This window comes from Oncorhynchus clarkii, chromosome 31 (assembly GCF_045791955.1).
Source record: "Oncorhynchus clarkii lewisi isolate Uvic-CL-2024 chromosome 31, UVic_Ocla_1.0, whole genome shotgun sequence".
NCBI classification, from domain to species: domain Eukaryota; kingdom Metazoa; phylum Chordata; class Actinopteri; order Salmoniformes; family Salmonidae; genus Oncorhynchus; species Oncorhynchus clarkii.
The window spans coordinates 27570809-27596505 of NC_092177.1; the positions used below are offsets into that span (position 1 = coordinate 27570809).

The window sequence follows — 25697 nt, forward strand, 5'->3', positions numbered from 1 at the left end:
TTTTAACAAGGCACACCTGTTAATTGAAATGCATTACAGGTGACTGACTACCTCATGAATCTGGTTGAGAGAATGTCAAGTGTGCAAAGCAGTCATCAAGGGAAAGGGTGGCTACTTCGAAGAATCTCAAAAATAAAATATATTGAGTATATATTTGTTTAACACTTTTTTGGTTACTACATGATTTAATGTGTTATTTCATAGTTGTAATGCCTTTCTATTATTCTACAATGTAGAAAATACTAAAACACCTTTGAATAAGTAGGTGTGTCCAAACTTTTGTAAGATTAGATTTTTATCATTCATAGCATTGGCTTTTCGACTGTACTGCAGGGATGGAACGTAAGTCGCCATAAATTGAGGTTGTGGTGGCAGCTGCAGAGAGGTATTTGGGTGTGCGAGACCTGACGTCAGAATAATTAGAGGGTGTGATAAGTGGTGGTGTCACATCCTTTCAGGCTGTTGGCCTGAAGTAGGACTAAACCGATTTAAATAGTGGAGTATGGTGTTATTTTTTTTGTGGTGGGGTGTAGTGTTAAGATGGTAGGGTATTTTTATGTTGTATTTTTATGCAAAGGGAGTTATACTCCAGTCTAGTAGGTGGCAGTAATGCAACATTTTTTGGATACCAACCGCGGTTACACCTTATCGAAGAAGAACTCGGTCGACGGCAATGTGAAGCCGCAAAGGACCTTCCCCCAACACTTTTTGATGTATTTATGTTTTATTAACATCAAATCAATACAAAAAGTACATGGGGAACACGGTTATATATAAATAATATACAACTGACATTTGGGCTAGGGGGTACAATATCACATTTGACAAGGACCGATGGATATACACACGTTCAAAAGTCTACCTTCCCGCAACACGTCACGTTGTGCTATTTCCGGGTGACGTTCCTTGCCGGGGCTTGCCTTCTTCCAAAATAACTCGTGACTGTTTCGTGCTTTATTTTTTGTATCTAGACTGCTACTGTACTCGTCCTGTGCTTATGGGGCGAGAATACTCCCGCAGTGAATTTTTAAATACACTAATTTAGGGCAAATATGTAGAAATATGAATCTTGAAATTAGCTTCAGGACAACGAAACATGTGGAGAGTACAAGGGTTTGTTGGAAGAGGTGAGCGAAATATAATTGACAATGTTCTGTTCAGTACTAACATTAGCTAGCTAACCTTGATTATGCACTCACGTCGAAGCTTGCTAAATGGGTCTATAAAAGTGTCATAATAATGTGTTAGATTTACAATTGTCCAGCTCGTTAAAATTTTATTTTGTCAAGACTACTATTATGCCCACCAGCTAGAATCATTGACAGACTTGATAGCAAGTTCTCTCATGTTCTAGAATGTTTTACAACGGGGGCAGGTCATTCACAGTTTATGCCTTAACTAGGCCATACTAGTTTCTGTTCCACATAACTATAGTTTGTTTTCATGGGTGTTTTGATTAGCCACAGCCTCCAGTCTGTTTTGGTTTCAGACAATTCGAGGTGTCTGCATAACATTGACTAGCTAAAAAAAAAACATTGGCTAACTAGCTACCCACTGCTGTAACCTGTTTGGTGACACCTCCTTATGTTACTGTGGTTTATTTGAACATCATTATGACGAGAAAGACCTGATTTGCACAGAATAAACAAGTACTTCGAGCTCCTTTTATTATAATACATATCACATATAAAGGACAATGCTTGTTCTCTGTGTTTGTAACGTGCAGAAATGTAGACAGTATTAGCAATTGGGAAATTCCATGGTAACAGAATGATGTTGAGACTCAGATTGTTCATTTTGAAATGTATGCCAAACAAAAACCAATGATTGTAAAACTTTTGCATCTGCACTCTTCAAGTAAATGTGTTTTAGTACAATTTTCAGTGGAAATGTTTGTTAAACATAGTCCTTGTTAAGAGTTATCGGTTGTTTTAACTTTGCAATCATTGGTTTTTGTTTGACATTTTAAAGTGAAAAATCTCAGCAATATTCTGTCACTGTGGAATTGCCCAGTATCTTCCAGGCTATACCTGGCTGCTTTGCTGAATGAAGTCAACTTCTTCTATACACAATCACAAACCCATCTCTTACCCCTCTGCCATCAGTTTTGAGCCGGTGCCATGGCACAGCCCCCCTGCGCCTGTCTCCAAATCACCATGTGGAAGATGAGGTCATCAACAACTCCACCCTGCTCTCCACCGGCTGTCACTCTCCCAACAACAGGTACCTCACCCCTTCATTAATTTTTTGTATTCCTTATAACTGGAACCTCCATCAGGAGCTAGCCAGCTAGCTAGCTACTAGTCTTTGTTAGCCACTGTTAGCGGTCTTCACATTTAGCTCGTACACCAGCCAGCCTTAGCTCGGACAATACCAGCCAGTCTGCACAGCGCAATGTCAACCCAGAGCATATCGGACTGCTTGTCTACCACATCACCGGATTCCTGCCGCCCTGGATCATTACACCGGATCATCGCAGCTAGCTAGCTGCAAATGAGTGGCTCAGTTTAGCTAACGCCTCTGTCCTGAAGCAGGCACCAGTTAGCTCTGAGCTAGCATCGAGCTAGGCCCATATACCAGCTAATTCTAAGGCTACAATACCTCTTTTGCCAATTGGCCTGGACCCTTTATTGTCGACACGGAGCCCCGCCGATCCGTCATGACTGGTCTGCCGACGTAATCGCCCGATGTGTTCTCAACAGGCTATTCCGTTACGATGTTGCCGAAGAACCATCTGCTAGCCCCAGCCCGCTAGCTTTCTGAACGCCGTGTCTCCCGTTTGCCTAGTGTAGTAGTGAGTACCAAATGGCTCCCTGACTCACCTATTGCTCATTGGACCCTATGATCACTCGGCTACACAGCTGATGCCCCCTGGACTGTTTCATTAACACGGTACCTCATTTTTTTTATCTGTCGGCCCCAGCCTTGACCTCAGGTCCTGTATGTACCTAACTGACCTGCTCTGCCCATTCATCGCCATTTACCCATTGTTGTCTTAGCTCTCCCGATCAACACCTGTGACTGCTTTATGCCTCTCTGTCAATATACATTGTCTACTGCTGTCTCGGCTAGTTCTTATGGTTTTACTTCACTGTAGAGCCCTCAGTCCCGATCACCTTGCCTTAGATAGCTATTTTGTCCCACACATGCGGAGACCTCACCTGGCTTAACTGGTGTCTCCAGAGATGGATCCTCTCTCATCGTCACTCAATGCCTAGGTTTACCTCCACTGTACTCACATCCTACCATACCCTTATCTGTACATTATGCCCTGAATCTATTCTACCACGGCCAGAAATCGACTCCTTTTATTCTCTGTTCCCAACGCACTAGACGACCAGTTCTTATAGCCTTTAGCCGTACCCTTATCCTACTCTTCCTCTGGTGATGTAGAGGTTAACCCAGGCCCTGTAGACCCCAGTACCACACCTATTCCCCAGACGCTATCATTTGTTGACTTCTGTAACCGTAAAAGCCTTGGTTTCATGCATGTTAACATCAGAAGCCTCCTCCCTAAGTTTGTTTTATTCCATGCTTTAGCACACTCCGCCAACCCTGATGTCCTAGCCATGTCTGAATCCTGGCTTAGGAAGGCCACCAAAAATCCTGAAATTTCCATCCCCAGCTACAACATTTTCCACCAAGATAGAACTGTGAAAGGGGGCGGATTTAGTCTGCAGAGTTATGTCATGCTATCCAGGTCTGTGCCCAAACGGTTCGAGCTTCTACTTTTAAAAATCCACCTTTCCAGAAATAAGTCTCTCACTGTTGCCACTTGTTATAGACCCCCTTCAGCCTCCAGCTGTTCCCTGGACCCCATATGTGAATTGATTGCCCCCGTCTATCTTCAGAGTTTGTACTGTTAGGTGACCTAAACTGGGATATGCTTAACACCCCGGCAGTCCTACAATCTAAACTAGATGCCACTAGATGCCCTCAATCTCACATAAATGATCAAGGAACCTCCCAGGTACAACCCTTAATCTGTAAACACGGGCACCCTCATAGATATCATCCTGACCAACCTGCCCTCTAAATACACCTCTGTTGTCTTCAACCAGGATCTCAGCGATCACTGCCTCATTGCCTGCGTCCGTAATGGGTCCGCGGTCAAACGACCGGCCCTCATCACTGTCAAGCGCTCCCTAAAACACTTCAGGCGTGCAGGCCTTTCTAATCAACCTAGCCTGGGTATCCTGGAAGGATATTGACCCCCTCCCGATGCCTGGTTATTCTTTAAAAGTGCTTTCCTCACCATCATAAATAAGCGTGCCCCAATTAAGAAGAACACTAAGAACAGATATAGCCCTTGGTTCACTCCAGACTTGACTGCCCTTGACCAGCACAAAAACATCCTGTGGCGTACTGCATTAGCATCGAATAGCCCCCACGATAAGCAACTTTTCAGGGAAGTTGGGAACCATAATACACAGTCAGTTAGGAAAACTAAGGCTAGCTTTTTCAAACAGACATTTTCATCCTGTAGCACAAATTCCTAAAAGTTTTGGGACACTGTAAAGTCCATGGAGAATAAGAGCACCTCCCAGCTGTCCACTGCACTGAGGTTCGGAAACACTGTCACCACCGATAAATCTACGATAATCGAGAATTTCAAGAAGCATTTTTCTACGGCGGGCTATGCTTTCCACCTGGCTACCCCCTACCCCAGCAAACAGCTCTGCACCCTCCTCAGCAACTTGCCCAAGCCCCCCTGCTTATCCTTCACCCAAATCCAGATAGCTGATGTTCTGAAAGAGATGCAAAATCTGGAACCCTACAAATCAGCTGGGCTAGACAATCTGGACCCTCTCTTTCTAAAATTATCCGCCGCAATTGTTGTAACCCCTATTACTAGCCTGTTCAACCTCTTTCGTATCGTCTGAGATCCCTAAAGATTGGAAAGCTGCCGCGGTCATCCCCCTCTTCAAAGGGCGAGACACTCTAGACCCAAAGTGTTACAGACCTATATTTATCCTGCCCTTTCTAAAGTCTTCGATAGCCAAGTTAACAAACTTCGAATCCCACCGTATCTTCTCCGCTATGCAATCTGGTTTCCGAGCTGGTCATGGGTGCACCTCAGCCACGCTCAAGGTTCTAAACACTATCATAACCGCCATCGATAAAAGACTGTACTGTGCAGCCGTCTTCATTGACCTGGTCAAGGCTTTCGACTCTGTCAATCAACGCATTCTTATCGGCAGACACAACAGCCTTGGTTTCTCAAATGTCTGACTCGCCTGGTTCACCAATTACTTCTTGGATAGAGTTCGGCGTGTCAAATCGGAGGGCCTGTTGTCCGGACCTCTGGCAGTCTATGGGGGTGCCACAGGGTTCAATTCTCGGGCCGACTTTTCTTTGTATATATCAATCATGTCGCTCTTGCTGCTGGTGATTCTCTGATCCACCTCTACGCAGACGACACCGTTCTGTATACTTCTGGCCCTTTGGACACTGTGTTAACAAACCCCCAGATGAGCTTCAGTGCCATACAACACACATTCCGTGGCTTCCAACTGCTCTTAAATGCTAGTAAAACTAAATGCACGCTCTTCAACCGATCGCTGCCCACACCCACCCACCCGACTACTATTCTGGACGTTTCTGACTTAGAATATGTGGACAGCTACAAATACCTAGGTGTCTGGTTAGACTGTAAACTCTCCTTCCAGACTCACATTAAGCATCTCCAATCCAAAATCAAATCTATAATCGGCTTCCGGTTTCGCAACAAAGCCTTCTTCACTTATGCTGCTAAACATACCCTTGTAAAACTGACTATCCTACCGATCCTTGACTTCAGTGATGTCATTTACAATGCAGACTACATTTAATTTGCTGAGTAGAGTGTTGGAGGCTATCACAGTGCCATCTGTTTTGTCACCAAAGCCCCATATACTACCCACCACTGCGACCTGTATGCTCTCGTTAGCTGGCCCTCGCTTCACATTCGTCGCCAAACCCACTGGCTCCAGGTCATCTATAAGTCTTTGTTAGGTAAAGCCCCGCCTTATCTCAGCTCACTGGTCACCATAGCAACACCCACCCGTAGCACGCGCTCCAACAGGTATATTTCACTGGTCATCCCCAAAGCCAACTCCTACTTTGGTTGCCTTTCCTTCCAGTTCTCTGCTGCCAATGACTGGAACTAATTGCAAAAATGACTGAAGCTGGAGTCTTATCTCCCTCACTAACTTTAAGCATCAGCTGTCAGAGCAGCTTACCAATCACTGCACCCCATCTGCCATCTGTAAATAGCCCACCCAGCTACCTCATCCCCATATTGTTATTTTTTTGCTCTTTTGCACCCCAGTATCTCTACTTGCACATAATCATCTGCACATCTATCACTCCAGTGTTAATGCTAAATTGTAATTATTTTGCCACTATGGCCTATTTATTGCCTCCCTAAAGTTACTACATTTGCACACACCGTATATAGATTTTTCTATTGTGTTATTGACTGTAAGTCTGTTTATTCCATGTGTAACTCTGTGTTGTTGTTTATGTTGCACTGCTTTGCTTTATCTTGGCCAGGTCGCAGATGTAAATGTAAACTTGTTCTCAACTGGCCTATCTGGTTAAATAAAGATGGGGGGGAAAAAGTCTCCTTCCCTTCACACCTCCATAGTGTCCCCCCTCCTGTGACGCGCTCTGCGGCCCTCTGCCAGCCTTGCAGCTGGTTGCATCATCCTGTGGCCCTGGCCTGTTTCCACTGTGCATATATTTGTATTTATTATGGATCCCCATTAGTTCCTGCCAAGGCAGCAGCTACTCTTCTTGGGGTCCAGCGAAATTAAGGCCGTTATACAATTTTAAAAACATTACAATACATTCATAACAGATTTCACAACACACTGAGTGCCCTCAGGCCCCTACTCCACTACCACATATCTACAACACCAAATCCATGTGTACGTGTGTGTGTGTATGCATGTGTCTGTACATATACTTGTGTTACTTCACAGTCCCTGCTGTTCCATAAGCAGTTTTTTAAATCTGATTCTACTTCCTGGTGTGCTGTAGGGGGAACGGAGATTACCACCCTCTCTCATTGAGGCGCCTGCCGTGATGGTTTAATACAGCAACTAGGGGATGAGGAATCTGACATCTAACTAATAGATGCACACACACCACATATTAATGTTTTAAAATGTATGTCCATTGTGAAGTCTTGTCTGTAATGTCTTTTTTTCCGTTTTGTCTGACCCCGGTATGGCAAGCTGTCGCTAATGGGGATACTAATGAGTCAAATCAAGTTTATATACAACTTATTCATATCACATTGTTTCTCTCTTAGCTCTCAGAAAGGGGACGATGGAGACAAGAGGAGGAAGAGGACCTCTCAGTTCTGCTACGCTGGGCTCCCCCGCTACACTGCCTTGGATGCAGTTGGCTGGGTATTGGCTACTTTTTACGCATTAAGATGCAAATATAAAGCACATGGCACACTTGGGGGGGGGAAAACAATGATCTGTGATCTCTCTGTTAAGGGGGCAGCTGCGGTGCTGTTGATGCAGATCTGTAGGAGGATCCACTCTCAGTTCTCTGGGAGTGACCCCAACCAGAACCCCAACACAGGATGCCTGGCCATCCAGGGAACCCTGCAGAAGTCTGGCTACCGCGTCCTACTGGAGCGAAGTGAGTCCCGCCACACACAATATAATCCCAAGCAATTCATCCTGTGAAGGATATTGAGCCGTGAAATTCAGACGAGGGAACTCTGAAGCTCATTTCTCTGCTCAATTTCAAAGCTTTCTGGTAGTACATGAATGCAGAATGAGTCTGATCTCCTTCCCACTGTGTTTGTCCAGTATCTCGCCGTGACGTGTTGCCCAGAGGGAGGAGTGTGCATTGTCTGCCCCAGAGACAGAGCCAGCAGGTCCCGGGCCAGCAGGTCCAGAGCCAGCAGGTCCCGAGCCAGCCCCAGAGCCAGGAGCACAGCAGTCCCAGGAGCAGCTACAGCAGCCCTGACCAGTTTCATGAAGACCATCTGACTGCTCACAGTCACCTCTCTGACCACAAGAGGGCAACTCTGAGTCACGACGACTCTGGAACGGGTCAGTCTCACATTCTACCTTTACATGTTAAGTGTTTGGTCAGGGTAACAATATTTATCTTATAATCTTACATCATCCTTTTCACAAATCCACGCCTACCAGACTACATGATAAAACAACATAGTAGAGGGCTGCATTCAAGCTGACAAGGTACAAATCTGTCGTTCTGCCCCTGAACAGGCAGTTAACCCACTGTTCCTAGGCCGTCATTGAAAATAAGAATTTGTTCTTAACTGACTTGCCTGGTTAAATAAAGGTTATAAAAAAATCCTGTGGAATGACCGTGGAACCTTCAGGTCCCGACAGATCATTGCGGCGCGGTCTGCATTTCTCATGCTGCGTGCGGGGGCGATCAGACAGACAACTTTGGGATGAATTTATATCTGGAGTCCCGCAGATCATTTGGAAACAGTCATGTTTTTGCTTTGTATGCGTTAGCCTGCCTATAGTATTACAAGCACCCCTGTCACATTATTCACACTAAGTATTCACTGCTTCAAGTTCAGTAGCTGGGCGCGCCAGGTCATGTGTGCCTATAGTATGTGGCGTCAATGACCTGGCTGCCTATATATGGGCAGAGAATCATGTGGCGCTCATCTTTCAGAGGACAAACTCTAATATGATTAGGCTATAGTTCACGACAGGGTCTGGAAAAAAATAAGTATTGACAATGGATAAAAAAGTGGAGGGCGCTCAACCATCGTGAGGGGAGGTGCAATCGAGACGTGATCATCGTTGAAATGGAAAATGTGCTACACGTGCATACCATGGAGAGAGTTGCACCTTTTTCCCTTATCAATAAATATTAATTAGCCGTTTGTCTTTGCCTGCAGATCGTCCCCCTCCTGGAAGGTTGGTTATATCCTATATGCAAAAGGTAGCTCAAGTGTCCCCTCATCATTCAGGCTGCTTCAAGTTCATTAGCTGTAGCTGAGATCAGGTGCTCATGTGGTCTCACTTAAACTAGTAGGCTATATTCTATGTAGAGGGCAGCTATCTTTCCGAGGAAATTAACTTTTTAAATATGAGTAGGCTGTAGTTTACTGCATTGCCTAGAAATGCATTTTGATCACCAATATTTGTCTGTCTGAAAATTGTCCCAGTCCTATAAAACGCGTAGCTCAAAGCTGTCTCTGCAACTCTGCTCTCTTCAAAATACGTCTGGCATATTGCCTGATAGCCTAATAATGGGCCACACGAGAATCTGCTCATTTAACCTATTAGGTTATTTTTGCGCATTTCATATTGTCGATAGGCAGCGAAATTGCTGGGACCATGGCTGGCAAGCGAGTTGCATCACATACTTCTGAAGTAACATTGCGGTACTGCGGTTAGGTTCGGGACCAGTTCTTGCGGTAGCAGGTGAGAGCGGGCGCGGTATAAAAGGCTGCCACTGCAGAGGGGATGATTATTTTTAGATCTTTCCATGTTACAGAGGAGTCATCCTTTTCAGAGTCCTCCCAGCCTGAAGACAACCACAGAACCAGAGACAGGGAACAGCCTGGGCAGCAGAATGACCAGGTGAGGTTTTTAGGCTGATTCATTCCTCTGATGGTGAAGCTGCCGGTCTCCTGTTGATGACCTTTGACCCTGACCTTTGCCCTCTGTGTTCCTCAGGACGCCCTGGCGGGGGCGACCCAGAACCTCCAACAGGTGGCCGACTCCAGTGTTCCTGTAGTCCTCAACATCATCGGCCTGAAGAGTGCTCAGACTGGGGACTATGAGGCAGCCTTCTCCTGTTTCCTGGCCTCTGCAAGACAGGGTTACAGCAAGGCCCAGTTCAACACTGGAGTCTGCTACGAGAAAGGCAGGGGTGTATGCAAAGACCAGGAGAAGGTAAGAAACACGCACTCAATCTCACACGGGCACACGGTCACGTGCACATCCAAGCGCGTGCACATCCAAGCGCGCGCACACACACACACAGTGAAACTCACACAATCAATTACACAATTCCTGTCTTGTGACTCCCCTCTTCATGTTCCCTGTACAGGCTTTTGATTTCTACAGCCAGGCAGCGACAGGGGGTCACAGTCAGGCTCAGTACCGCTGTGCCAAACTCCTCCTGAACAGCAGAGGGCAGCAGAGCACACAACAGGACCTGGATACAGCCATCAGCCTTCTGCAACAGGCTGCCTCAGCTGGGCTGAGAGAGGTGAGGAGTGAGGGAGTGTGTTGTATGTGTAGAGATTGTGAGACGTTGCCTAAAAAATAACATTGGTATTTTTCTAACAGTCTTTTTCTGCGAACTTTCTTCCATTCCTCTCTCTCTCTCTTCCTCTCCCTCTCTCTCTCTTCCTCTCCATTCTCTCTCTCTCTTCCTCTCCATTCTCTCTCTCTCTCTTTCTCTCTCTCTCTCTCTCTCAGGCTCAAGTGTACCTGGGGTCTCTGTTCTCGCAGGAGCCAGTCAGAGACGGCCTTAAGTCAGTCCACTACCTGAAGATGGCAGCGGAGAGCGGAGTGAGTGACTTCCACTGCACTTAAACTATACAACTGTAATTATAGCCCACGGTCTCAATCATAACCTGGTCTCAGTTCAGTGTGATGTGATGTGTGTTTCTTTGTCTGTGTGTAGGACAGAGATGCCCTGCTGTTCCTGGGTCAGTGTTATGAGAGTGGGTTTGGGGTATCCCAGTGCTTCAGAACAGCAGTTGGTTTCTATCAGAGGGCAGCCCAGGCAGGAAACAGCCAGGCCAAGACCTTACTGGCGCCGCCCTTTGGACTGGAGGGTAAGGACACAGTCCAAGACACGCGCACAATTCAGATCTATACTTAAGCCTATTTGCACTGATTCATGTTATTTACACAAATCTGAATTAAATACAGAAATGGCCTTAGTCCTATATTATAACCATCTTCTTCTCTCTCCCTCTATAAGATGCCGTCCTGCGCCCTATCCGTTCTTCCCCATGTTTCTCCGTTGCTGACCGTCTGCGTGGAACTCTCTCCACCCTCACCTCCCCTGTCCCTCCCTCCAGTCACCCCACCCTCCCCCACTCCTGGAGCACAGGGAGTATGGGCCCCCCACCCATCCTGTCCTCCCTCTGCCCTCTCACCCCCAGCTCTGAGGGGAACGCCGTGAGGTGGACTATAGGAGCGGGATAGTTGGCACCACAATCATGAATAATATAATATATGCCTTTCAGCAGACATCTCTATCCAAAGCCACTTAGTCATATGTGCAAACATTTTACATACAGGTGGTCCTGGGAATCGAACCCACTATCCTTGCGTTGTAAGCACCATACTCAACCACATTGGTCCTCTGTAGTTCAGTTGGTAATCTATACCATAAAGTTGAAGAGGGATATCATGGTCAGATGTTTAACCTTACTGACACAACCCAGTATTTAATGTCCCTCTCAGCACTTCTATCTAGATTTGTATATATGTGTGTATTTGACCACAGGTCAATTTGTTGAGGAATGTGTATAAGTATGGGGGATGCGATACATCTGAAAGGTAGGCATGTCAAAGGTGTTGTATGGCTTTACCTGTTAGCCTACTTAAAGACGCAGTCTGGGATCTTAAGCACTTAAACATTTGTATCATATTGTATGAATTGAAGAAGAAAAATGTTTGCAGGTCAACATCATATGGATGACATTACACAGTTTTCAGGGACCCATTTTGGCCTGTGAGCGCTACTTTAAAATCTACTGGCTGAAATTCTACAAAAGCTCTGGAGCGTGACTAATAACTTTAGTATTGTTCCTACAAAATGTTCTCGTGGCACAATCTTGGCCAGTTTTTGTACAACAAGCTGCCCTATGGGTAGAAAGATGGTATTGTGATAAAATGTGTGCCTTACTAAGTCATTGTCAGTACAGGATCCCTTGTATTTGCTTGACCCTTTCTGTGACTATTCATCTTAACTTCATGAGTTTGCTATTTCAGTTATGTCTTTGCATGTGTAAACTGTTCTTGTCTACCCATGGTATCCAGTGAGGCTGAAGAATGGGGGAAAACAGAAATACGTTTTTGGTAGTGGTGGATAATGTAGGTCATGTATATTTTCTATGCATTAGAAGCACTACTGTTGTGGAACGCACAATAACAAAATAAAGCTATTTTCTACCACTGGGCCTGTGTCACTGATATTAACAGAAAATGTATTGAAGTATTTATGAAATTGTATATTGTGTCAAACTATTAATTGACATTGTCTTTGTCATGGCACCAAGGGAAAAGGAGCTACAGGTCTATTGGACTATACTGTCATCTGTGTCTAGTTAGACAATCGCCTGTGGCACTGCAACAGTTGAAGGTCCTGTAGCTTTTTATGCCGGATTATGAATGTTTTATTGGAATCTGTTCACTCTTGAGGTGCTGGCTCTGGCTGAAATTATATGCACAAATCCCTTCGATCAATCACTTTTTACATGGGTGCCAAAATGGTACTCTATGCAAAAGAGTTGATCAATTGTCAGTGTTTCATTACATCAGTTGAATAACGCTATAAAAAACAAAATAGCAGATTTATGATGGTGCTCTGGCTCTGCGTCTCTTCCGAACAGCTCTGCGCACACAGCGTCCTGCATCCAGCGCTCTGATTGGGTCCTGGGCGCTTGGGAGGCAGTGGCGCAGAGAGATTAGCTTTAGGTACCAGCACGGGAGGAGACCAGAGAGTGATGTGATCTGATACGGGTAGCTACGGGAGGACTCGAGCTTAAAAAGCCGGAGTCACTTCTCTGTCCTATATCAGTGTCGTCGTTGGTGTGTCGTCGTGGCATAGAAGCACGATTGTCAAACGCGGTGAGTGAATGAACGAAGTAAAGTGTGTGTGCGGTGCGCGTTCGCCTTCCAGAGCGGTGACGTGATGGGGAGAATATTGGGTGGGAGAGAGACGTCAGAAGATTAACTGCGTCTGATATGTATAGCCTACTGCCTTCTAGCTTGTTTCCAGAATTCGCAACAGATTGCTGTTCACTTTGCAACATAGGACATTTCTGCTTGATTTATTGAACTAGGTGAGGCTGCAGAACGGATCATAAGGTTATTAAAGGTCTAGGCTAATGTAACGAGAAGAGGATACAAACACTCCACCCATCTAGTGTCATCTTTTATACGTTGAAATGTTCTAGCATTTTAATTGAAGCTTTATGTTGGCGGCATATGTCTGAAATATGTAGTATCATGTATTAATCAACTCCAGTTATTAGCCTACCACACCGTTTGAAAAATAGTTAGGCCTACCTTCGAGGCCTACACAAATTCAAGTAAAGTGTTTTCTATTTGAATATTCCTTAACAGGAGTATCCCCAAGCCCGTTTCAGTAATATAGTCTCCAATACAGATCTATTAGAGAGTATTTGAGGTGACTGTTTTAAATATTCATATCGATGCTATAGCAGCATCTGTTCACCAGTGTGTGTGAAAGGCATATAACAACCCATCTCTCGTTCCTATTGCTATTGAGATGTGTGAACTCACCTTCAATGTTCCCTCAAAGCTGTGCGCGGCCGCGTACCTCCTCCAGAACTGCAGCGCAGAGACGCAAGATATTGAACTTCACTGAGTTCGACCCATTAGTTTGCACTATATAGACTCAACGTTTTTTTTCTGTGATCGATTCAACATTATATCAGCCCATTTTCAATGCAACAAAACCAGACAACGCTAACTTTGCCAGATTGAGTCTGTGCTTTTGTTGTAGGCAAAGCCAGAGCACAACGAAGTATAATTCTATTGGCGCTGGTAGCCCGCAAGCGGCCTTTCCCGCGAGTGAATGCGATTTTCAGATCAGATCTCAGAGCCGCGTGTGTGCACATTTGTTGATATTCTTTGCTAGTTATTTGCCCAGTTATAGATAAGTATATGTCACAAACGTGTAGGCTACATTTTAAGATATCTTTAAAAAGTCAGTCAGATAAAAAGCTAATGTCATAATTAAAGGGGCGATGTTGTATTTGGAGACAGGCTTGAATATGCAAATAAGCCAATAGAGAGAGGGGTAGTTCTAATTCTCTGTATGGTAATAATAATTACTTTTATTTTTAAAGTGATTTCTTGCATTATACAACACAATACAATGCAATTTACAGTCACCAATTTGGCCCATGGTGTTACAGACCAAGTAAAGAAAACATGAATTAATGTCAAGCCCTTCATTTAAAAAAAAAATCTATATTCAATGTGTGCAAATGTAGTAAGATTAGGGAGGTAAGGCAATAAATAGGCCATAGTGGCGAAATAATTACAATTGAGCATTAACACTGGAGTGATAGATGTGCAGATGATGATGTGCAAGTAGAGATACTGGAGTGCAAAAGTGAAAGAAACAACAATATGGGGATGAGGTAGCTGGGTGGGCTATTTACAGATGGGCTGTGTACAGTTGCAGTGATCGGTAAGCTGCTCTGACAGCTGATGCTTGTAGTTCGTGAGGAAGATATGTCTCCAGCTTCAGGGATTTTTGCAATTCGTTCCAGTCATTGGCAGCAAAGAACTGTTCATCAGGTAAAAACGTTTTTAAAAGTCTCATGCAATGCAGGTCTGCATTGAACACCACATATATGTAACTATAGGCTATATCATAGAAATCAAAAAGCTATTTCCATGTGAAAATGTTATGGGATTTGCTCCATTGGTTTTGTTGGTAGGCCTACATTATGCTAAATAGCCACAATAGCATATTGGCCACTGTCTAAAACTGTACGGGTACAGCCTCAGTGTTTACTGTAAACGTGCGGCAGTTGCACAAAATTCTCACAACGTTCAAGTTTCCGCTCGCAAGACCTAAAATTTGCTCAGTGCCACAAGCAATTAGAGGGAAAATTTCTCGCCTTTGGAACTAACTTCTAACCTGCTTTTGTTGTGAGTGCTGCTCTGACACCTGTCCCACCTACGGTTTGTAGAAGGCTGTATCTCATGCCTGACCGTATGTTATCTACAGGAGTCTGATTATTCCCTGACACCTGTCCCACCTACGGTATGTAGAAGGCTGTATCTCATGCCTGACTGTATGTTATCTACAGGAGTCTATGATTATTCCCTGACACCTGTCCCACCTACGGTATGTAGAAGGCTGTATCTCATACCTGACCGTATGTTATCTACAGGAGTCTATGATTATTCCCTGACACCTGTCCCACCTACGGTATGTAGAAGGCTGTATCTCATGCCTGACTGTATGTTATCTACAGGAGTCTATGATTATTCCCTGACACCTGTCCCACCTACGGTATGTAGAAGGCTGTATCTCATGCCGGACTGTATGTTATCTACAGGAGTCTATGATTATTCCCTGACACCTGTCCCACCTACGGTATGTAGAAGGCTGTATCTCATGCCGGACCGTATGTTATCTACAGGAGTCTATGATTATTCTTTCAACGTCAACTCCTTATTCCTGCAGTAACTCTGAGGGCTGGTTTCTGGAACACAGATTAAGCCCAATCCCGGACTAAAAAGCATGCTCAGTTGAGAATCTCCATTGAAATAGCTTTTTAGTCCGGGACTAAGTCGAAGATGAATCTGTGGCCAGGGGACAGTCTTCTAGACGTTTCTCTGCTGTAAATGACGACACTGCTCGGTGACGTCCTGTAATATGGGTCATGGTATCATGTTTGGTAAAGTCTCATGAATGACCTAAAGTGATGTGAACATAATGATACGTGTGTAGTAAGACAACAGCTGAGCGTGATGAGCATGATGAGCATGATGAGCATGATGAGCATGATGAGCATGATGAGCATGATGGTGTGAACTCAATGTCCCTGCTGAAAGCTGCTGTGTCATTGTCCCATCTCACTCGGTCTCTTATATCTATCTCTCCTGTATTTGTCTCATGCCCTTCAGCTAACTGAGGCTTGCAGAGTCAGAGGAAAAACACACTATCTCAGTCTGGATCTAACAGCGCTCTCTCCAGCCCTGAGATTTCTGCAAAGAAAGCAGGCATTTATCAACTGGATCATCAACTGCATCAAATGCATCCTCCGTTTTGGTGTTTTCCCAGGTCAGGGAAACTACTATGTGAGAGGATAGTGAGAGAAATGTAAAAAAAAAAACACAGTCCTGAAATCAGTAGCAGAAGGTTTAATGTCATTTTGTACAGAGAGACAAAGTGTCCTTATGAGAGATGTTTTGTGTTAAGTATCTGGTACCATTTTAGTCTATCGTATGTGTAGTCTGATTGACCTGGTTGACATTATTTTTGTGTCATATTTGAGAGTGAGATGGAGAGTTCCAGAAGCTCTACAGGTTAGTGCCTGCGTGTTCTCTGACACAACAACACCACCCAGAGAAGGACAAGGGACCCTCATGAAAAAGTGCATTGTGTGGAGATATTTTGTCTTAAAATGTAGTCTCTTGTTTTTTCCAAGGGCTTGTCTTTTTTTCAAATCTGCTGTGTCCCGTGTTTTCCATCTTACCATGAAAGAAGCTTGCAATTTGTCTTTGTTTACCTGTGTATGTGTGTGTGCGTGCAAGTGTCTGTGTGTGTGTTCATTTGTTGGAGCATGATTGAATTGAAGAACAGAGTATGATAAAAAACCACTGAGCCCTAAACTCAAAGCTCCGCCTCTTCCTGATTACATCTGAATTGACAATGGTACTCTGCACTCCCTCTCTCCCTCTTTCTCTGGCTGGGTCCAGCTGACAGCACAAAGCTGATCACCAGGGACATAAAAGGGTCAGCTAGAGAGTAGGATCTGCTCTGCAGCTTGTCAGCATCGGCCTAGCATCGTAAATCCTTCCAACAGCCTGTCTCTAGCCTTGGCATGGTGTATCGGTTGTGGATGAATACATTGACAGCGCTAAGCCTCATGATTGCCAAGCATGTCAAGAAAATGTTATAGGTTTGGCACCTTGTTTTAAACTGTGACATATTCACCAGATGTGAGAAACAAAAAAGGAGAGAGAGGGCGTTACTGTATTGGGACACAGTTATAAAACACACCACAGAGTGCGTCAATAAAACCCTCCGCTATTGGTCGATGGGTTGTCAGAATGTTGAATAGTTGAGGCTTTTCATTTTGTGTGAGTGCCATGGCAACAGATCAATGCCAGAGGAGTGGCTGTGGGCCTGATGGTCTGTAGGACTTTATAGAGCCGTACGGAGTATCTTTATTCATGTGTGCTTCTCATTTAGACTGCCTTAGTCATACAGATGTGGGATATTAATTTGATCACCCTGTTGCAGGAAATTTCAACGTATAGTGTATTTGAAGTTTAATATGTCTCCTGAAAGTTTTGAATTTGAAATGTCAGACTTGATTTTTCCCTTACAAAAAAATGTATCAACCCCTATAAAAATGTCCATTAATTATAATCCACATAATAATTCACATTTCCTGTGGCAGCAAACTGGCTCAAATTAAGATCCTACATCTGTATGCTGACTTGTCTTGTGTTTCTACCTCATACCTCCAACCCAGTCCTGTAATCCTTCTAACTCATCACATATGGAGAAGACCTGACTCAGGCCAAGTTTCCTTCAAGCACTGTGGTGGATAATGGGCGCCGTCATCAGTATCAGATGTTGAATTCCTATGAGAGCATGGAGCTGGTGTGTGTGTGTGTGTGTGTGTTTTGTTGTACTCTTAGTGAGCCCTTTCTCCTCTTTTCTATCCCTCTCCAGTTGACCTCTTGACCCCTCGTCAGTCATGATGTCCGTCCACACCCCCCCTCTCTCTCGCAGTGGCTCCTCCCCTTCCTCTGTCGGCCTAGCCAATCGCAGCGGTCCCCCTGCCGCCCCTCCCACCTCCCTCAGCCTGCGCTCCTCCTACAACCAACTATTGGGTTGTGATGTTATAAAGGAGTCCCCTACTGCCATGGAAACGGGGAGTTCTGCCACTTTACCCAAGAGTCGCCATAGATACGCCATGACCAGCGTGTGTAGCGCCATGGGCCTGAGCGACACCCTCGCCCCTCCCGCCCAAAACCAGCCCCCCACCGGTGGCAAGCGCCTCCCCACCAAGTCCTCTTCGTCCTCTTCTCTTTACTCCTCCTCCTCTTCCTCATTCTTCTCCACCAACCCCAAGCTGGCGAAGAATGGTGCCAACCTGCAGAGGAAGGCCGAGACCCAGCAACAGGAGCAGAGTAAGACCAACACAGAGTTCAAAGGGCAGGATGATATCATCACCCCCATATACAGCTCTGATTGGCTGGAGGGGGAGAAAGACAACTCCCAGGCCCCACCTCCATTCTGTCGGAGGACCAAGAGTTTTCTGGAGTTCCATGAGAAGGAAGTGGACCCTCCTAGTGTAGAAAATAAGGAAGAAGAACGTCCCAACAAGGAAGAAGAGGAAGAGGAGGAAGAGGATGAGAAGCACTCCTGCCCTGAGAAAGATCAGGTTAGCCCGGATAAAGAGAGAGAGAGACCTGAGGAGGAGAAACAGACCCCAAAACAGGAGGATTACATAGAGGAAGAGGGTGCTTCTCCAACTGCTAATCAGTCTTTGCTACAGGGGGCACAATCTCCCCTCATCTCCCCCCAAAACAACCTCAACTGGGCCCAGGAGAACAAGATTCAGAGTTTTCCCCCTCCCCAGGGCAGAAAGGAGGCCTTAAACCAGACCCAGGATCATCCACCCAGGGTTGAGACGCCCCCCAAACCCTCCCGGAGTGCCCAGGCCCCCCCGCCCAGAGTGATCAAGGTGGAGCTGCACCCCAGCAATGAGAACCCGTACCTCCACCGTCCCCCCTCTGCACCCCTTAAGCAGCCCAGAGGGGAGGAGAGCACCCCTCTCCTGCTCCAGACCCCCCCTGCATCCTTCAACCTGGACCCAGAGAAAGGAGCTCCTAAGCTGGGTAGTCTGAGGACAAAGGTGGAGTCTCCCCTGGAGGATGAGGACTCTAGCTGGACCACCCTGTCCCAGGAGAGCCCCTCCCCTCAGACCCCACAGGAGATAGGTGAGAGAATTATATGATATACCTTCTGGCTGGCTGTCTGTCTGTTTGCCTGGGTGGTTGGCTGTCTATCTGTCTGTCTGTTTGTTTGTCTGAGTGACTGGCTGGTTGTCTGTCTGTCTGTTGGTCTGTCTGTCTGGTGGGAGATATACTTTCTGTCTTTCTGTCTGTCTGTCTGTCTGTCTGTCTGTCTGTCTCTGTCTGTCTATCTGTCTGTCTATCTGTCTGTCTATCTGTCTGTCTGTTTGTTTGTTTGTCTGAGTGACTGGCTGGTTGTCTGTCTGTCGGTCGGTCGGTCAGTCTGGTGGGAGATATACTGTCTTAACAACTTATTCCCTATAGTATACTACTTCTGACCTACAACCACAGAGCACTCTGGTCATATAGTATTGTCTGTAGGTATGTCTCTCTCTCTCTCTCTCTCTCTCTTGTTTTCTGTTGGAATTATTTTAGAACACTCAGTCTTGGTTGGAAATGTACCAAGTCTCTCCTTGATGACGGTGACTGCAGCGAAACTGCTGAATCCTTAATGACCCCTGTGAGCCACCGTACTCTGCAGGCAGTGGAGGACGAGAGGGAGAGAGATGGGGTCGAAGGGGAGAGAAAGCGAGCAGAAAGTGAAAGTGAGGAGAGGAAGAGAGAGAGATAAAGAGAGAAAACAAATAGAGGGGAGACAGAAGCCTGTGTCCTCTGAGAGCTACTTCAGGGGATGAGCCCAATGGTTGCTATGACAACAGAACAGGATTTCCATCTCAGAATTGACCTAGACCGCTGTCTGTGTGTCTGAGTGTCTGAGTTGTGTAAGTGTGCACTTTAGTATGTGTGTGTGTATTTGTGTGGGTATCTAAGTCAGTCTCTCTGCATGCATATACACATATATCTGTGTATGCAGATGAGTGTGTGTTTATGTCAGTGTTTGTGTGTATGTGATCTGTGTGTAGTTAATGTGTGTTGTTGTGTGGTACATCAGATGTGTGGGGTGAGGGGGACCTTCCCCCAGGCTGGCGTGAGGTCACAGACCAATCAGAGGTCTATTTCTGGCACGTCCCCACTGGCACCACCCAGTACGACCGCCCTGTCGCCACGACACCCCTTGACCCACACCCTGGCTCACAGCAGGGCGACACAGTCACACTGAGAACGCCCAGCGAGGTGAGGCCTGACACACACACACAATGTATACATACACACTCTCAAAGGCTGTGTTTAGACAGGCAGTCCAACTCTGGTCTTTTTTTTCATGAATTGGTCTTTTGATCAATCAGATCAGCTCTGAAATAGATCTTATGTGAGAAAATTGAAGGTGATTGGTCAAAAGACCAATTAGTGGAAAAAATATCAGAATTGGGCGGCCTGTCTAAACGCTGCCAAACACACGTACACTCACACACACACACACACACACACACACACACACACACACACACACACACACACACACACACTATGTACACTGAATCCTGTCACTAGAGTTCCTCTGAAAAGGACATATGGCTCTCTCTCTCTCTCTCTCTCACTCACTCACTCACTCTCACTCTCTCTCTCTTCCTTCCACTTTCTACCTCTTTCTGCAGCGACCTAGCAGTTTGGTATCAGACAGTTCATTGGAGCCTGTGCCCTCTCCCTCCGGCTCCTCTCCCTCCTCCTCCTCCTCTCCCTCTGATCTCCCTCTGCCTGACAGAGGCTTTGACAACACCAGCTACACTTGCAGTGTAAGACTACACACTGCTAACGGCACCATGTACACAGGCTCAGAAACAACTGAAATCACATGTGTGTACCTTCAAAATTCAATATATCAAATATCAAATATGAATAAGATATTATTGTATCTCTCTCTCTCTTTCTCTCTATCCCCTCTCTCTTTCTCTTTCTATCCCCTCTCTCTCTTTCTATCCCCTCTCTCTCTTTCTCTTTCTCTCTATCCCCTCTCTCTTTCTCTTCCTATCCCCTCTCTCTCTTTCTATCCCCCCTCTCTCTCTCGCTCTTTCTCTTTCTCTTTATCCCCTCTCTCTTTCTCTTTCTATCCCCTCTCTCTCTTTTTATCCCCCCCCTCTCTCTCTCTCTCTCTCTCTCTCTCTAGGAGCTGAAGGACTACCCCGTGTATCCTGACCCCAGCCTGAAAGCTTTTGAAGGAGCTACTCTTCGTTACGCCTCACTGAGACTGCAGTAAGACGCACACACACATGCACACGCACACGCACACTCGCACGCACACACCCAAACCATAAAACACACAGACAGTCGATTAAGGCAGCCTCTCACCACCTAGGGGTTGGGTTAAATGCGGAAGACACATTTCGGTTGAATGCATTCAGTTGTGCAACTAACTAGGTAGACCCCCTTTCCCAGTATTCAACAACATTGTTTGCCAGACATTCAGCATAGCCTGGATTTCTGTTTAGCACATTCGTCACATTTCTCCTGACCATTTGTCATTGTTATTCAATCATACACACACACTTGAATGTCTTTGCTCATGGTTATCTCTCCGTCTGTAGCCCTGCCCAGTTAGAGACAGTGGACCTCAACAGTGCCTACATTGACCCAGAGGGACAGGTGAGACCTCCATAATCACTGATTTTACAAGGTTGGATAAAGGAAAACAATGGAATGCTAACCAGGCTGTCACCTATCCAGAGGAAAGGGAGGAGGGATGGAATGACGTAATGTGCTGCCCATTGAGTGTATCTCTTTCTCTGTAGCAGTACCACCTAGTGGTAGTTTAGTGAACTACTGCCCTGTGCCATGGCTCTGTTACTAAATGGCACGTTTAAGTTCCCCTTTTATTTATTTCACCTTTATTTAACCAGGTAGGCCAGTTGAGAACAAGTTCTCATTTACAACTGCGACCTGGCCAAGATAAAGCAAAGCAGTGCGACACAAACAACAACACAGAGTTACACATGGAATAAACAAAACATACACAATAGAAAAAAGTATATATACAGTGTGTGCAAATGAGGTAAGATAAGGGGAGTAAGGCAATAAATAGGTCATAGTGGCGAAATAATTACAATTTAGTAATTAAACACTGGAGTGATAGAGACTGGAGTGATAGAGGTGCAGAAGATGAATGTGCAAGTAGAGATACTGGGGTGCAAAGGAGCAACAACAAAAAATAACAGTATGGGGATGAGGTAGTTGCATGGGTTATTTACAGATGGGCTATGTACAGGTGCAGTGATCTGTGAGCTGCTCAGACAGCTGGTGCTTAAAGTTAGTGAGGGAGATATGAGTCTCCAGCTTCAGTGATTTTTGCAATTCGTTCTAGTCATTGGCATTAGAGAACTGGAAGGAAAGGCGGCCAAAGGAAGAGTTGGCTTTGGGGATGACCAGTGAATTATACCTGCTGGAGTGTGTGCTACGGGTGGGTTTTGCTATGGTGACCAGTGAGCTGAGGCTGGGCTTTACCTAGCATGGACTTATAGATGACCTGGAGCCAGTGGGTTTGGCGACGAATATGAAGCGAGGGCCAGCCAACCAGAGCATATAGGTCGCAGTGGTGGGTAGTAAATGGGGCTTTGGTGCCAAAACAGGTGGCACTGTGATAGACTGTATCCAATTTGCTGAGTAGAGTGTTGGAGGCTATTTTGTAAATGACATCGCCAAAGTCAAGGATTGGTATGATAGTCAGTTTTACAAGGGTATGTTTGGCAGCATGAGTGAAGGATGCTTTGTTGCGAAATAGGAAGCTGATTCTAGATTTAATTTTGGATTAGAGATGCTTAATGTGAATCTGGAAGGAGAGTTTACAGTCTAACCAGACACCTAGGTATTTGTAGCTGTCCACATGTTCTAAGTCAGAACCGTCCAGAGTAGTGATGCTGGATCGGCGGGCAGGTGCTGGTAGCGATCGGTTGAAGAGCATGCATTTAGTTTTACTTGCATTTAAGAGCAGTTGGAGGCCACGGAAGGAGAGTTGTATGGCATTGAAGCTCGTCTGGAGGTTAGTTAACACAGTGTTCCCCCTGCTGGATAGATGGTGTATGCACATGCTCCCCAACAGAGGTGGTGGGGGGTGATGTCATGGCAAGGTTATTATAGTAAACTGAAACTAAAACAAAAACGAATTTTGAAAAATCTATTTAAGAAACTGAAATAAAATAATTAACAAAAATGAAAACTATACTGACACTATAATCTTTGACTCCGAAACTAGCTAAAATAAAATAAAAACCATCATAAATTATGTTTGTTTTGGAGGGCAAAAGCAGGTAAATGCTGCCCAGAGATGGCGATGTTTCAAATAGTTCTAGCTTGTGCATCACTATCTCTAACTACCTAGTCTGTAGACACATGGGTTGCCTCCTACAATGTACCAATGTTTCAGCATACACATCTGTACAAGTACCTGCATCAGTTGGGACAGAGAGGAGGAGTTGGTCACTGCCTTATCTGGTGAAAGCATTGCCTTATCCTCTTGTTTCCCTAGCACAGGGATGGGGTTTAAAAAATGTTACAAATGTAAAAAGCACAGGGATGGGCAACTGGCGGCCCGCCCCTTCTGTAGGCCCGCCCCTTCTGTAGACCCACCCCTTCTGTAGGCCCACCCACCCCTTTTGTAGGCCCGCCCCGCCCCTTCTGTAGGCCCGCCCCTTCTGTAGACCCACCCTGCCCCTTCTGTAGGCCCTCCTCGCCCCTTCTGTAGGCCCGCCCCACCCCTTCTGTAGGCCCGCACCTTCTGTAGGCCCTCCCCTTCTGTAGGCCCGCCCCTTCCGTAGGCCCGTGCCGCCCCTTCTGTAGGACAACGGATAATTTTTTTGGTGGAACTCAGTCGGGGTCTCAAATTATTGTTGGGAGTTAGAATAGTAATGTGGTTTTGAATCAGCAGTTTTTGTCTTATGTCAGTCACTGACAGTAACCCAGTTAGTCAATGTCAGCTAACATGTTCTAGATTTTTTAGGTGGGCTCTGACTGCATGTGTGGGTATGGATGTGGGTACGAAGCAGACCTACGAGCCGCTACTGCCCCTCATGATGAGTTCAGATTTTTTCTGGCCCCCATCAAAATTGTCCATACACGCCCTAGTGTAAACATCCCCACTGGACACAAGGTTGTAGCTTGCTCGCTAGCAAGATGGAGAATGCGGAGGTTCTTTTTATGAGTGCATTTTGCTAGATTGTACATCTACCTTCACTAAAACCACAGCAAAGGTTTTGCCTGAGGTCTTTGGTTTGGAATGGTAATGTTCTTACACTGTATGTCTCCCTACAGGCTACTGAAAGAGTTTGATTTTCAGGCTTGCCCGCCTACCCGTGATTTGTTGGGAAAGTTGTCTGTCTGAAGAGGACCCTTCCTGGATTTCTATATATGTTTTATGTCCAAGACAATCTGACATCCTCCACAGATCTAGTGCTGTTTCTGGGATTCCATAGTCATCACTAACTATCACTAGCTAACAGGAAATATAACCTACAACACACATGGGTACTGGCCTCCCATATATAGGCTACTTCCGGTCCCTAGTACTAAAACTGAAACTAAAACTGAAATTAATAGATATAAAAACAAAATAGAAAGGTTTCTATCAAACTAGAAAAGGATAAAAACAACTAAATCAAGTGGGAAAAATGAGTGAAACTACACTGAATTTCGAGAAAAATCGAAAATATAAAATATATAATAATATAAAATAGCTTCATAGTTTGTTGTTGTTGTTGTTGATGTTGACACAGTCTCTGAGTGAGAATGACCAGAAGGTAAAGAGAGGGAGAAGAAAAAAGGAGGAGGAGAGGAAAGGTTTAGAGAGAAAACAGTAAGGCCTAATGTACCTGGAACCATTCAGATGTTGAATTGCTGTTGAATGTTTCACACATTAACGGATAATGTGTTCATGTGTGTCTGTCCATATCCGTGTGTGTGCATGATTGCGTGTGTGCATGCTTGCTTGCTTTCATTTCTGTGTGTTCGCACACATCTGTGTGTGTGTCAGTCTTTGTGCATTTGTCCATGTGTGTGTGAGAACAAAAGCCTGGGGTCTGTCCCTAAAAAGAAGAAGAATACAATGTGGTGGGGTAGAGGGAGGGCTGGCTCTGGGCTCTCTCTCTGTCGCGCTCTCTCTCTCTCTCTCTCTATCTCTCTCTGTCTCTCTCTCTCTCTCTCTTTCTGTCAAAGCCCTGGGATGCAGTGAACCACAGCCTTTATATTTTATAAACTGTCAAAATACATCATAGTCTCTCTCACACTATACTCTGTTGGCTCTCTGCTACTTTGACACTGCAAATCCCCTGGGCCTTTGCGTGAGTGTGTGGGAGTGTGTGTATGTGTGTGCGTATGAGTGTGTGTGTATTTGTATGTTTTTTGTATTAGTGTTTATTAATCTGCACGTGTGTGTGTGAGGTGGGGGGGTACTGGGTACTGGGCCAGGGTGAAAGTAGAATTAATTTCTTCCCTGTACGGGAACTCCTATATGTGCACATGCACAGAAAAATGTATGGTCCGAATCATATAATTTCACATCAAATCAAATTGTATTTGTCAAATGACTTTACAGTGAAATGCTTACTTACAAGCCCTTAACCAACAATGCAGTTTTAAGAAAGTACCCCCCCCCCCCCCCCCCCCCAAAAAAAAAGTAAGAGATAAGAAAAACAAATAATTAAAGAGCAGCAGTAAATTACAATAACGGGGCTATATACAGGGGGTACCGGTACAGAGTCAATGTGGAGGCTATATACAGGGTATTACGGTACAGAGTCAATGTGGAGACTATATACAGGGGGTACCGGTACAGAGTCAATGTGGAGGATATATACAGGGTATTACGGTACAGAGTCAATGTTGAGG

At 45.3% G+C, this 25697-nt stretch overlaps 2 protein-coding genes across 2 annotated transcripts in view; both read left to right on the forward strand.

The window, feature by feature from the left end:
- The first annotated feature begins 897 nt into the window (after window positions 1-897).
- Window positions 898-12137, forward strand: LOC139390714 (DAP3-binding cell death enhancer 1-like). The gene is made up of 11 exons (XM_071138028.1): window positions 898-1127; window positions 2106-2223; window positions 7298-7397; window positions 7491-7638; window positions 7812-8057; window positions 9493-9578; window positions 9675-9893; window positions 10051-10212; window positions 10425-10517; window positions 10633-10786; window positions 10936-12137. The coding sequence occupies exons 1-11, from the start codon at window positions 1097-1099 to the stop codon at window positions 11160-11162; spliced, it is 1584 nt and encodes a 527-aa protein (XP_070994129.1). The 5' UTR covers window positions 898-1096; the 3' UTR covers window positions 11163-12137.
- A 497-nt stretch (window positions 12138-12634) lies between these two features.
- The window catches only part of LOC139390623 (amyloid beta precursor protein binding family B member 2-like), a 58203-nt gene continuing 45140 nt past the window's right edge, over window positions 12635-25697 (forward strand). Inside the window, exons 1-6 of the mRNA XM_071137873.1 lie at window positions 12635-12812; window positions 17638-18911; window positions 19879-20060; window positions 20483-20620; window positions 20992-21077; window positions 21410-21467. Of these exons, the coding sequence (XP_070993974.1) occupies window positions 17663-18911; window positions 19879-20060; window positions 20483-20620; window positions 20992-21077; window positions 21410-21467 (1713 nt within the window). The 5' untranslated portion in view covers window positions 12635-12812; window positions 17638-17662. The remainder of the gene's footprint in view (window positions 12813-17637; window positions 18912-19878; window positions 20061-20482; window positions 20621-20991; window positions 21078-21409; window positions 21468-25697) is intronic.